Source organism: Manis javanica, chromosome 3 (assembly GCF_040802235.1).
Source record: "Manis javanica isolate MJ-LG chromosome 3, MJ_LKY, whole genome shotgun sequence".
NCBI classification, from domain to species: domain Eukaryota; kingdom Metazoa; phylum Chordata; class Mammalia; order Pholidota; family Manidae; genus Manis; species Manis javanica.
Window position 1 is genome coordinate 147,727,582 of NC_133158.1, and position 13,866 is coordinate 147,741,447.

At 37.2% G+C, this 13,866-nt stretch overlaps 1 protein-coding gene across 1 annotated transcript in view; it reads right to left on the reverse strand.

Annotated features, from left to right (window-relative positions):
- The window catches only part of GMPS (guanine monophosphate synthase), a 94,705-nt gene that overhangs the window by 11,598 nt on the left and 69,241 nt on the right, over window positions 1-13,866 (reverse strand). The window contains exons 6-10 of the mRNA XM_073232183.1: window positions 7,272-7,465; window positions 6,850-7,015; window positions 2,174-2,325; window positions 1,511-1,684; window positions 79-184 (exon numbers count right to left, since the gene is read on the reverse strand). Of these exons, the coding sequence (XP_073088284.1) occupies window positions 79-184; window positions 1,511-1,684; window positions 2,174-2,325; window positions 6,850-7,015; window positions 7,272-7,465 (792 nt within the window). The remainder of the gene's footprint in view (window positions 1-78; window positions 185-1,510; window positions 1,685-2,173; window positions 2,326-6,849; window positions 7,016-7,271; window positions 7,466-13,866) is intronic.

The following is a 13,866-nucleotide window of genomic DNA, read 5'->3' on the forward strand; positions in this document are numbered from 1 at the left end:
AATTATTTAAAAATTATCTGAACTGGTTTTTCTTCAACATGAAGGTCTAATGACAAACAATTTAATTCTATTTTATACCTGGAAATGGATGCCTGGACACTAACTCTTCTGGAAGTCCAAGTTCTCTGCCTAAAATTCTTACTTCATCTTTATGAAAATCTTTCAGAGGTTCTATTACTTTCCCCTATGGGGGCAAAAAGTCAATTAATACAAATTAGCAACTAAAATGACATGGAAAACAGAGCAATGAATTAATGGCTTTTCCTGTTGTCTTTCACCTTAGACTAAAAAGTCATTTTTGTATTGAAGTATTTTCTCTTAAGCACTTATAAAAAATTAGATGACTATTTCAGTGATATAATTTCTGTTTGAAACACATTTTAAACATAACCCTTTTAAACATAAATAAATCAGGGCACTCCTACCCACTATCTCTGATCTAGTTCTCATCAGAATACAAGATAGTTAGAAAATATCATATTAGTGTTTCAAAATTAAAACTCTCCAAATGATAACATCAAGAAGGTAAAAAACAACTCACAGAAGGCAAAATCATGTATTTGACTAAAGATTTGTAATCAGAATTTATAAAGAACATTTACAATTCAATTAAAAAAGATAAACCAACTTAAAAATGGGCAAAAGATCTTAACAGATATTTTTCCAAAGAAGATAAGACATATGGGGCCAATAAGCACATAAAGATGATCGACAGCATTAGCTATAAGGGAAATGCAAATCACAACCACAATGAGGTGCCACTTTGCATCCAATAAGATGCCTAAAATAAAGAGACAGAGAATTCACACCCATTAGGATGGTTACAAAAAAAAGAAAACAACAGGTGTCGGCAAGGTGTGGAGAAATGGGATCCCTTGTGCATTGATGGTGGGATTATACTATATAGTATAACTGCTATGGAAATATTAAAGAAATACCTCAAAAAATTAAAAACAGAACTACCATATGATCCAGCAATCCCATTTCTTGGTATATACACAAACGAACTGAAAGCAGGGTCTCCAAGAGGTATTTGTAAAACCATGTTCACAGCAGCACAATTCACAATAACCAAAAAATGGAAGGGACCCAAAAGCCCACTGACAGAAAAATGAATAGACAAAATGTATATACACATAGAAGAGAATATTATTCAGCTTTAAAAAAAAAAAGAAATCTTGTCACATGCTAAAATATAGATGAACCTTCAGAACCTATGCTAAGTGAAAAAAGCCAGCACAAAAAGACAAATACTGTATATGAGCTACCTACAGGAGTCAAATTCACAGAAACAGAAAGCAAAATAATGGTTACCAGGGTTTTGGAAGAAGAAGAAAAGGACAGCTGTTGTTCAATGGGTATAGTTTCAGTTTTACCAGTTGAAAAAGTTATGGAGATATGTTTTACACAATGCAAACATATGTAACACTACAGAATTACACACTTTAAAAGGGGTAAGGGAGGGAGAGAGGGGAAAATGCTTTATGGGAAAGCTCTCCTAAGTTTTTACCTCTTCTCTCAGCTTTCTGATAAGCTCTGTGTCATTGTGATGAGTTTTGATGAGTTCAGCTTTTCCACTTGCAACAAGGGATGCACTTTCAATTAGATCAGGCCGTAAAGTACCTTGGGCAAGAAAAACCTCCTCTGGTTTCAGGTTCATTTCTCCAATTACTTCATTAGCAATCTATAAACAACAGGAGGTACAACAGCCTCTTAAGAAATGAATTTTTTTAAAAAGAAAAAAACAGGACCTTTTATACTTTCAGCTAAATTTCCCAGAGTCCTTTTGCAATACTGACCAGGATGTGAAATCCACCAACTCCCAAAATAAACTCCTTTAAGAACATATGCTTTAACATGATTCAAAAGATATGCAAACATTCCCTTTAAGAGACTGAAAACTAGTCAATGCAATACCCAAAGAACTAAAGTCTAATATCAAATGAAAATACCTATACTTAAACAGTTAAAACAACAGTCTGGTGACATAAAATATGTATGTTCTTTAAAACACAGAACAGTTTCTACTAGTCAGTGTAATAGCAATATATACTAAAACTCTGCTCAAAAAATAATTCAAATTAATCAGCAAATTTGGCTATAGGGTATAACAAGGAAACCCAAATACTAAAATTCACATCAAAAATAGGATACATTAAGGATAAAAAGATACCTTAACAAAAGTATCACCAATGATTTTTCTTTTTTCCTCAGGACTTGTAGTCATATTTAATGTTTTGCTAATTCTTTTTCGTGGAGTTCTGTCTTCATCTGATATTGGTAGAGTTGTTGTTCCATTGTAGAATGAATGAGCAGCGTTTATCACTGAGGAAGAGAAAAAAACATGTTGTAAACTAATAAGTTCGTTTAAAATCATAAATAACAGGTCAAACTACAGAAAGAAAACCTAGTTAGATCTTTTGATTCCCCTTAATTTGCCTATATATTACAGTACTACAAATCATAATTGTTAACAGAGTCCAGGCACAGGTACTCATTAAATTTTGTTCTTTTGAGACTCCAGGGGCATTTAATGATCTAGAGCCATGATATCATAAATTATGCTGGTTAGTTTCCCGCTATTCAGTGTGCTACCAGGGCAAGAGGCAAACAAAAACTGCAGCAAGTAGCACAGCCCCAGGGAAGTCAAAGCAGTGGTTCATATACGGAGATCAAGGTCTCCAGAATTATACACTGACTAATGTCTTAAAAAAGTGATGTATGTGAATGCATTTTTAGTGATCCTTGGCTTTTTAATATTTAAAGAGCAAGGTACTTAAAAATCGACTAAGATCTCTTTTTGGTAGTAAGGCTGAATAAGTGGTGGACTTCACCATATGACAAGGCAGCTGGTTATTTCAATGAGGGACCACCAACACCAGTGAATCTGTAGGTCTTTCTCTTAAGCTGTCACTTATCCCACAGATGACACATCCAATCTCCTGCCATCAGCTTTCTGGTAGAGAACACATGAGGTGATGGAGGAAGGGAGTCACCATTCAATATACAGATTTTTACTTAATTCTAATGTTTTTTCATGTAGAATTTTACTTCCACTCCCAACTACAACTGGTATTAATATGCCGAAGTCCAAGTCTCTCTTGTTTAGCCTCTCCAGAGGATAAATCCACAGTCTTCTGATGCAGAGGGATATCAACAGTTTGGTTCTGTGTTAAGGAAAAGGATCTGTTTCTCATATTTTCAACCAATCTGTTTTATGTTCACACCCAGAGAACCATGCCCCACAGGGAAGACAATATTTCCAATTCCTGAGCCTCCCTAAAAGTCTTGCTTTTCATTGACTCCAGCACTCATTACCCCACCTCAAGATTTTGGAGTCCTTTATTCTACTCTATCAGTTACTAGGGACAGATGCAGATTTTATGGAGCTGAAACTGGTACAAACTTCTACAAACTTTTCTCCAAGAAAAAGAATAACAATGAGGTATTTTAAAAATCACCAGTTAGTACGAACTTACCTATACTGGGACACAACTGTGTAAGTTACATATATACTACTAAACACAAACTAAGCGTATTCCCAACTCAACTTTCCCTAGGCCTAATCCTAAAATGCCTGCAGCTACTCCAACATAACCCAAAAGAGAATAAGAGTGGAACCACAAAATGTACTTAACTACAAATTGTTGAAATATCTTACTCACAAACTGCACAAAAATATGTGACCATGTAAAGACCACTAGGGTACCTCCCAGGACCTTGGAAAGGCTTGGCTAGTGAGGAGTCCTGAAATTTAAGCTTCATTAGGTTATGATGGAAAATCTACATTATTCATCTGCTTTCACTTCCAACATTTGTTAAAACCATTAGCTTACTATCGTCTCCTCTATTCCTTGTCCTTGAACCTTACACTTGGTTTTATGTCTGTGCTGTTATTTTGGTGGTTTCAAAAAGAGAAAGAAATAGACTCATCTTAACTTCATATTTAAACTACAAGCCTTCATATTACATTCAATATTTTGGCATCAATTCCAATTAATTCAATAACATGTATGGTTGTATCATTAAACTACAGACTTGATTTCACTATAACTATTAATTATACCTTGTTTTTAAAAAGTATAAAAGATATCCACAAATGTAAATGCAGTTAAGGCCTAAAAAGTTTACTAGTGGACTTTCAAAAAAAATTACTATACTCTTAACAAATAAGGCATAGAAGGAACATATCTCAACATTATAAAGGCCATGTATCACAAGCCCACAGTTAATATAATACTCAATGGTGAAAGGTTGAAAGCTTTTCCTTTAAGACTGGGAATAAAACACGGATGCCCACTCTCACCACTCCTATTCAACATAGTACTGGAATAGAAGTCCTAGCTAGAGCAATCCAGCAGGAAGAAAAAAAAAAGAAAAAACAAAACAATGAAAAGGTATGAGAATTGGAAAGGAAGAAGTAAAATTATTTGCAGAAGACAAAATAATTTTATATACAGAAAACTGTTAGATCCAACAAATGAATTCAGTAAAGTTGCAGAATACAAAATTAGCACATGAAAATCAGTAGCATTTCTATACACTAATTTTCTGAAAAATAAAGAAATAGATCCCATTTACAACAGTATCAAAACAATAAATACTTAGGAATAAATTTAACTAAAGAGGTGAAAGATCTCTACTATGAAAGCTACAAGATGTGAATGAAAGAAATCAAAGGCACAAATAAATGGAAAGGTATCCCATGTTCATGGATTGGAAGAATATTGTTAAAATAGCAATACTACCAAAAGCTATCTACAGATCTAGTGCAGTTCTTATAAGATTTTAATGGCACATTTTATTACAGAACTACAAAAAAAAAGCTCCTAAAACTTATACAAAATCAAAAATGACCCTGAAGTGTCAGAGAACTCCTGAGAAAAACGAAGCAAGAGGCATTACACTTCCTGATTTCAAGCTGTACTATAAAGCTAAGTCATCAAAAAAAGTATGGTACTAGTTTTAAAAACAGACAAATAAACCAATGAAACAGAATCGCCACGCTGTGGTCAGCTAATGTTTGACAACAGAGCCAAAAATACTCAATGGAGAAAAGACAGTCTCTCCAATAAATACTGCTGGGAAAACTGGATAATCTCACATGTACAAAATGAAACTGAACTGATATCTTACAACAATCACAAAATTTAACTCAAAATGGACTAAAAATCTAAAACTATGCAACTCCTAGTAGAAAATAATAGGAATAAAGCTCCTTGACATGGGTCTTAATAACGATTTTTTTGGGATATGATGCCAAAGCACATGGAGCAAAATAAAAAATAAACAAGTGGGACCACATCAAACTATAAAACTAATCAGCAAAGTGAAATAACCTATGGAATGGGAAAAAATGTTTGCAAACTATGTATCTGATAAGTAGTTAATATCCAAAATATATAAATATAACTAAATAGCAAAAAAAAAAATAACCCAATTAAAAAATGGGCAAAGGACTTGAATATGCATTTCTCCAAGTGTATGGAAGGCCAACAAGTACATGAAAAGATGTCCAATAGTTATTAGGAAAATGCAAATTAAAATTACAGTGAGATATCAACTCCAATGTATCAGAATGGTCATCATTAAAAAGACAAGAGAGAACAAATTCTGGCATGGATATGGAGAAAAGGGAACCCTTGTGTGTTGCTAGTGACATTGTAAATTCATACAGCCACTATGGAAAACAGTATGGAAGAGCCTCAAAAAGTTAAAAACAGAACTTCCATATAATCCAGCAATTCCACTTCTAGGAATATGTCCAAAGAAAACAAAAACACTAACTGGAAGAAATATCTGCACACACACACACCCCATGTTCATAGCAGTATTATTTACAAAAGCCAAGACATGGAAATAACCTAAGTGTCCGCTGATGGATGAATGGATAAAGAAGTCATGATATATATTTACAATGGAATATTTCTCAGCCCTAAAAAGCAAGGAGATCCTGACATTCGCATCAACATGGATAGAACTTAGAGGCATTATGTAAACGGGATAAATCAGACTGAGAAAGACAGCTACTACATGATCTCACATGTGGAATCTTAAAAAAAAAAAAAACTCATAGAAAGAGATCAGACTATTGCTTAACAGAGGTGGAGGGTGGGGGGAGGGGAAATCGGAGGAAGGTAGTCAAAAGGTGCAAACTTTCAGTTATAAATAAATAGTAAGGACGTAATGTAAAAACATGATTATAGCTAACACTGCTGTATGATAAAAGGAAAGTTGTTAAGAGATTAAATCTTACGAATTTTCATCACAAGATTCTTTTCCCTTTCTTTCCTTTTTATTACTTCTATATGTAAAGATAAATTATAGCTGAATCTGTTTTTGTAATTACTCCACAATGTGTATAAATGAAATCATCATGCTGTATGTCTTAAACTTACATAGTGATGTATGTTAATTATTCTCAATAAAACTAGAAAAAGTGACTATTGACTTTTCACTCCTCTTCTCTGTATAAGTCTGTTTGCAAAGTAATTTTTACCTCTTGTAAGAAGGCTTGGATATTTTCATGCATAAATAGTATTATGAATGTGAAAAGGTAACTTAAAAAAAGAGACTGAGTAGAAGACAACAGAATAATAGTTCGAAAATGGTAACATGACCTATATATAACATTAGCAGTAATCAACAGTTTTAAAATTTATACTGAGGGACCCCTTTTGAACCAGAAGTAATTATTATGTAAAAATAAAAAACATTTTCAACTGTGAGCTTATTGGAAAAATGGTACTTGGTTAATAAGGTCATGTGCTCACTTAAACCAGAATGTTTTATTTGATATGTTAAACAAGTCCTAACATGTGAATTAACTTTTCTGGGGTTTATAAATACCTTTGACCTGAATTCCAAGCTTTTTGAGGGCCTCTTCTACAGACTGGCTTTCACGTTTTCTCATAAAGCCATTATCAATGTGCACAGCAATGACTTGATCTTGATTCAAAGCACGATTCAGCAAAGCTGTACAAACTGTTGAGTCTACTCCACCACTGAGTAAAACCTACAAGGTGAAATTAAAGAAAAATCAAATTGAGTGACATAAGCAACAATAAATAAACATTATCAGCTTCAATCATCACCTAAAAACAGTTTTATATCAAAGTTCTGTATGGATACTGAAAATGCATTCTGAAACACTGCAACTCACAAAGCACAGGACTACCCAATCAACATTTTGGGACTATGTTGAGGAAGACAGCTCTGAATTCTAGTATTATTGACATAAATTTGTTGACTTTCAGATGTAAACTGCTTACCAACACTTTCGATGTGCCTACTCTCTCCTTGATCTCTCGAATGCACTCCAGTTCTCTGTTCTGCACAGTGAATGTCCCACTGCACCCAGCAATATCATAGAGGAAATTCTTCAGTATTGCTTTACCATTTTCTGTAAGGCCAACTTCAGGGTGGAACTGTGCTCCATATAATTTTTTAGATTCATTTGCTATACCTTTTTAGAAAAAATAATCACAAATTTAAATTCTTTCATGTTGAAAAGAGTCAACTAGTACCCAATTAGTAGCCACTCTGTCCTAACAAGTGAAAAGCTGACTACTGCTCTCAGCAAGACTGGCAGGTGAATACACAACTTACCAGAGCAGAAATCATGAGTGCAAACCTCCACAGGAACCAATGCCAAGATAGCAGAACCTGAACTATAACCAATGAACTGCTGGAGGCTCACTATCATACATGAAAATATGATAGTACCACTATCATACATGAAAGTTGACAGTGAATATCAGAGAAAAATCCCTGAGCAGGATAAATACCACACAAATTCCTCACAATTTCTTCCTCTATAAATGTGAAAATTGATACAAATTAGTACATTTTTAGCTATAGGGGAAAAAATACATAATATAAATAAAAACTACATTGCCATGATCTTTCTTTTATAAAGGTCTTTATGTGGCAACTATTAAACTATAAGACAGTCAAATAATTCCTAAAAGGATTATTTTCCACCCAGTACCCTCACTTCTCCACCCAGGTTACTTCAATTGTTGTGTCTATTTAATGCAACAACTCAATTTTGGTGCTTAGTTCCATATGGTTTTCACATGCAATGTGCAGCTACCAATTTTTTATATTAGAAGAACTTAGTATATATTAGACCTCCTGTCAGAATATTCTAAGTGTTTCTTTTTTGAATACTATTAACCACAATATAACTTCACTGACTTAACGAATGTTTCTTTTTTTAATAATATTCTTTCTTTTAATATTGAGGTACATACAATAAAATGCACAAATCTTAGTGTACAGGTTAATAAATTTTGATGTATATTTACACTCATGTAACTATCACCCAGATCAAGATTATCAAACATTCTCACTAATTTCTTCCCTATTCTCACTACTTCACCCATCCACCACTCTTTTCCCTATGGCAACCAGCAGTCTGACTAATGTGTTGCTGACAAATTACTATCTACTAAGCAGCAGATGTTAGGCTAGATGTTCTATACTCTGCTTGCATTACCTGATTTATACTCTGAGATAGCAACAAGGCTTACCTGAACTCACAGCTAGTTTAGTTAAATCAGGCCAGGTAAGCTCCCAAATTCAATCTCATTCTACTATACCAAAGAACCTCACACTTTCTTTACTTGGCTTCAAGAACAACACTCTCTCAGTTCATTTCATATTTCCCACTTTGCTCCTTCTCAATCTTCTTTGTTGGTTCCTTCTCATCTTATCCACCTCTTATCATACAGGAAAGTTGCCCAGTGCTCATCTTCTAAATCTCTTATTTATATAAATGATCTCTAACACTCATGACTTTAAATTCTACCCATATGATATACACTCCCAAGTTTATACCTCCAGCCCAGTTTTCTCCGCTACAGTCCAGACACATAGACACAAAAACTGCCTACTCACACCAGCATTTCTTGAATTTAACATGCAAAGCCAAACTCCTACATTCTTTTCCATCAGGTAAATAGGAACTTTATCACTCTACAGTTGCTCAAGTTAAAAAACTTGGGAGTGGGGGCGGAGCCAGGATGGCGGTGTGAGTAGAGCAGTGGAAATCTCCTCCCAAAAACACATAGAGCTATGAAAATATAACAAAGAAAAATCTTCCTAAAATAGAGACCACAGGACACAGGACAACATCCAGACCACATCCACACCTGCAAGGAACCAGCGCCTTGCGAAGGGGGTAAGATACAAGCCCCGGCCCGGCGGGACCCGAGCGCCCCTCCCCCCGGCTCCCGGTGGGTGGAGAGAAACCGGAGCGGTTTTTTTTTTTTTTTTTGGCGAGCGCTTTTTGGAAGCCTTAGAGGGACGGGCCCCCGTTGCTGGGGAGGTAGGGTGGCGGGACCGGTGAGCAGGTGCCTGGGAACGGCGCTGGAGGACAAAGAACACCCCGCTTTTCTCCCTGCGGGACCGGCGGGCGGGTGCCTGAGACCGGCACTTGAGGACAGAGGAAATCGCGCGTTTTTCCCCCTTTTTTTTTCCTGTTTTCTGCGACTGCTTTTTGGAAGCCTAAAAGGGACAGGGACCCCGGTGCTAGGGAGGCAGGGCGGCGGGACTGGTGAGCGGGTGCCTGGGACCGGCACCTGAGGACAAAGAATATCCCGCGTTTTTCCCTGTGGGACCGGTGGGTGGGTGCCTGAGACCGGCACCTGAGGACGGAAGAAATCGCGCGTTTTTCCCCTTTTTTTTCTCTCTTTTTGGCGAGTGCTTTTTGGAAGCCTTGAAGGGACAGGGACCCCGGTGCTAGGGAGGCAGGGCGGCGGGACTGGTGAGCGGGTGCCTGGGACCAGTGCCTGAGGACAAAGAATATCGAGCGTTCCTTCCCTGCGGGACCGGTGGGTGGGTGCTTTTTGGAAGCCTTGAAAGGACAGGGACCCTGGTGCTAGGGAGACAGGGCAGCAGGACCAGTGAGCGGGTGCCTGGGACCGGCACCTGAGGACAAAAAAAAAAAAAAATCACTTCTTTTTTCCTTTTTGTTGCTGTTGTTGTTTTGGTTTGGAGAGTGCTTTTTGGAAGTCTTAAAGGGGCAGGACAGGTCACTTAGACCAGAGGCAGGGAATCTGGGGATCTCTGGGCACTCTAACCCCCTGGGCAGCAGGGAGCACAGAGGCCCCTTACGGAGATAAATAGCCTCCTGGCCGCTCCCCCTCCAACGGGGCTCCACCATTTTGGAGGAACAGCCCCAGCCAGGCCAAGCCCACAGCAACAGCGGAGATAAACCCCAAAGCAACTGGGCAGGAAGCAGAAGCCCTGTCTGCGCACAGCTGCCCAGCACAAGCCACTAGAGGTCGCTATTCTCCCAGGAAAAGGCTACAAACCAACAAGAAGGGAAGCTTTTCCAGCGGTCACTTGTACCAGCTCTGCAAACTATCTCTATCACCATGAAAAGGCAAAACTACAGGCAGACAAAGATCACAGAGACAACACCTGAGAAGGAGACAGACCTAACTAGTCCTCCTGAAAAAGAATTCAAAATAAAAATCATGAACATGCTGACAGAGATGCAGAAAAAAATGCAAGAGCAATGGGATGAGATGCAGAGAAAAATGCAAGAGCAGTGGGATGAAGTCCGGAAGGAGATCACAGATGTCAGGAAAGAGATCACAGAAGTGAAACAATCCCTGGAAGGATTTATAAGCAGAATGGATAAGATGCAAGAGGCCATTGAAGGAATAGAAGCCAGAGAACAGGAACGTATAGAAGCTGACAGAGAGAGAGATAAAAGGATCTCCAGGAATGAAACAACACTAAGAGAAATATGTGACCAATACAAAAGGAAAAACATTCGTATTATAGGGATACCAGAAGAGGAAGAAAGAGGAAAAGGGATAGAAAGTGTCTTTGAAGAAATAATTGCTGAAAACTTCCCCAAACTGGGGGAGGAAATAATCGAACAGACCATGGAATTATACAGAACCCCCAACAAAAAGGATCCAAGGAGGACAACACCAAGACACATAATAATTAAAATGGCAAGGATCAAGGACAAGGAAAGAGTTTTAAAGGCAGCTAGAGAGAAAAAGGTCACCTATAAAGGAAAACCAATCAGGCTAACATCAGACTTCTCAACAGAAACCCTACAGGCCAGAAGAGAATGGCATGATATACTTAATGCAATGAAACAGAAGGGCCTTGAACCAAGGATACTGTATCCAGCACGACTATCATTTAAATATGATGGTGGGATCAAACAATTCCCAGACAAGCAAAAGCTGAGGGAATTTGCTTCCCACAAACCACCTCTACAGGGCATCCTACAGGGACTGCTCTAGATGGGAGCACCCCGAAAAAGAGCACAGAACAAAACACACAACATATGAAGAATGGAGGAGGAGGAATAAGAAGGGAGAGAAGAAAAGAATCTCCAGACAGTGTATATAACAGCTCAATAAGCGAGCTAAGTTAGGCAGTAAGATACTAAAGAAGCTAACCTTGAACCTTTGGTAACCACGAATCTAAAGCCTGCAATGGCAATAAGTACATATCTTTCAATAGTCACCCTAAATGTAAATGGACTTAATGCACCAATCAAAAGACATAGAGTAATAGAATGGATAAAAAAGCAAGACCCATCTATATGCTGCTTACAAGAAACTCACCTTAAACCCAAAGATAAGCATAGACTAAAAGTCAAGGGATGGAAAAACATATTTCAGGCAAACAACAGTGAGAAGAAAGCAGGGGTTGCAGTACTAATATCAGACAAAATAGACTTCAAAACAAAGAAAGTAACAAGAGATAAAGAAGGCCACTACATAATGATAAAGGGCTCAGTCCAACAAGAGGATATAACCATTCTAAATATATATGCACCCAATACAGGAGCACCAGCATATGTGAAGCAAATACTAACAGAACTAAAGAGGGAAATAGACTGCAATGCATTCATTGTAGGAGACTTCAACACACCACTCACCCCAAAGGATAGATCCACCGGGCAGAAAATAAGTAAAGACACACAGGCACTGAACAACGCACTAGAACAGATGGACCTAATAGACATCTATAGAACTTTACATCCAAAAGCAACAGGATATACATTCTTCTCAAGTGCACATGGAACATTCTCCAGAATAGACCACATACTAGCTCACAAAAAGAGCCTCAGTAAATTCCACAATATTGAAATCCTACCAACCAATTTTTCAGACCACAAAGGTATGAAAGTAGAAATAAATTCTACAAAGAAAACAAAAAGGCTCACAAACACATGGAGGCTTAACAACATGCTACTAAATAATCAATGGATCAATGAACAAATCAAAATAGAGATCAAGGAATATATAGAAACAAATGACAACAACAACACTAAGCCCCAACTTCTGTGGGATGCAGCGAAAGCAGTCTTAAGAGGAAAGTATATAGCAATCCAGGCACACTTGAAGAAGGAAGAACAATCCCAAATGAATAGTCTAACATCACAATTATTAAAACTGGAAAAAGAAGAACAAATGAGGCCTAAAGTCAGCAGAAGGAGGGACATAATAAAGATCAGAGAAGAAATAAACAAAATTGAGAAGAATAAAACAATAGCAAAAATCAACGAAACCAAGAGCTGGTTCTTTGAGAAAATAAACAAAATAGATAAGCCTCTAGCCCAACTTATTAAGAGAAAAAGAGAGTCAACACAAATCAACATAATCAGAAATGAGAATGGAAAAATCACGACAGACTCCACAGAAATACAAAGAATTATTAAAGACTACTATGAAAACCTATATGCCAACAAGCTGGAAAACCTAGAAGAAATGGACAACTTCCTAGAAAAATACAACCTCCCAAGACTGACCAAGGAAGAAACACAAAAGTTAAACAAACCAATTACAAGCAAAGAAATTGAAACAGTAATCAAAAAACTACCCAAGAACAAAACCCCGGGGCCGGACGGATTTACCTCGGAATTTTATCAGACACACAGAGAAGACATAATACCCATTCTCCTTAAAGTGTTCCACAAAATAGAAGAAGAGGGAATACTCCCAAACTCATTCTATGAAGCCAACATCACCCTAATACCAAAACCAGGAAAAGACCCCACCAAAAAAGAAAATTACAGACCAATATCCCTGATGAATGTAGATGCAAAAATACTCAATAAAATATTAGCAAACAGAATTCAACAGTATATCAAAAGGATCATACACCATGACCAAGTGGGGTTCATCCCAGGGATGCAAGGATGGTACAACATTCGAAAATCCATCAACATCATCCACCACATCAACAAAAAGAAAGACAAAAACCACATGATCATCTCCATAGATGCTGAAAAAGCATTTGACAAAATTCAACATCCATTCATGATAAAAACTCTCAGCAAAATGGGAATAGAGGGCAAGTACCTCAACATAATAAAGGCCATATATGATAAACCCACAGCCAGCATTATATTGAACAGCGAGAAGCTGAAAGCATTTCCACTGAGATCGGGAACCAGACAGGGATGCCCACTCTCCCCACTGTTAAAATATTTAACATAGTACTGGAGGTCCTAGCCACGGCAATCAGACAAAACAAAGAAATACAAGGAATCCAGATTGGTAAAGAAGAAGTTAAACTGTCACTATTTGCAGATGATATGATACTGTACATAAAAAACCCTAAAGACTCCACTCCAAAACTACTAGAACTGATATCGGAATACAGCAAAGTTGCAGGATACAAAATCAACACACAGAAATCTGTAGCTTTCCTATACACTAACAACGAATCAATAGAAAGAGAAATCAGGAAAACAATTCCATTCACCATTGCATCAAAAAGAATAAAATACCTAGGAATAAACCTAACCAAGGAAGTGAAAGACTTATACTCTGAAAACTACAAGTCACTCTTAAGAGAAATTAGAGGGGACACTAATAAATG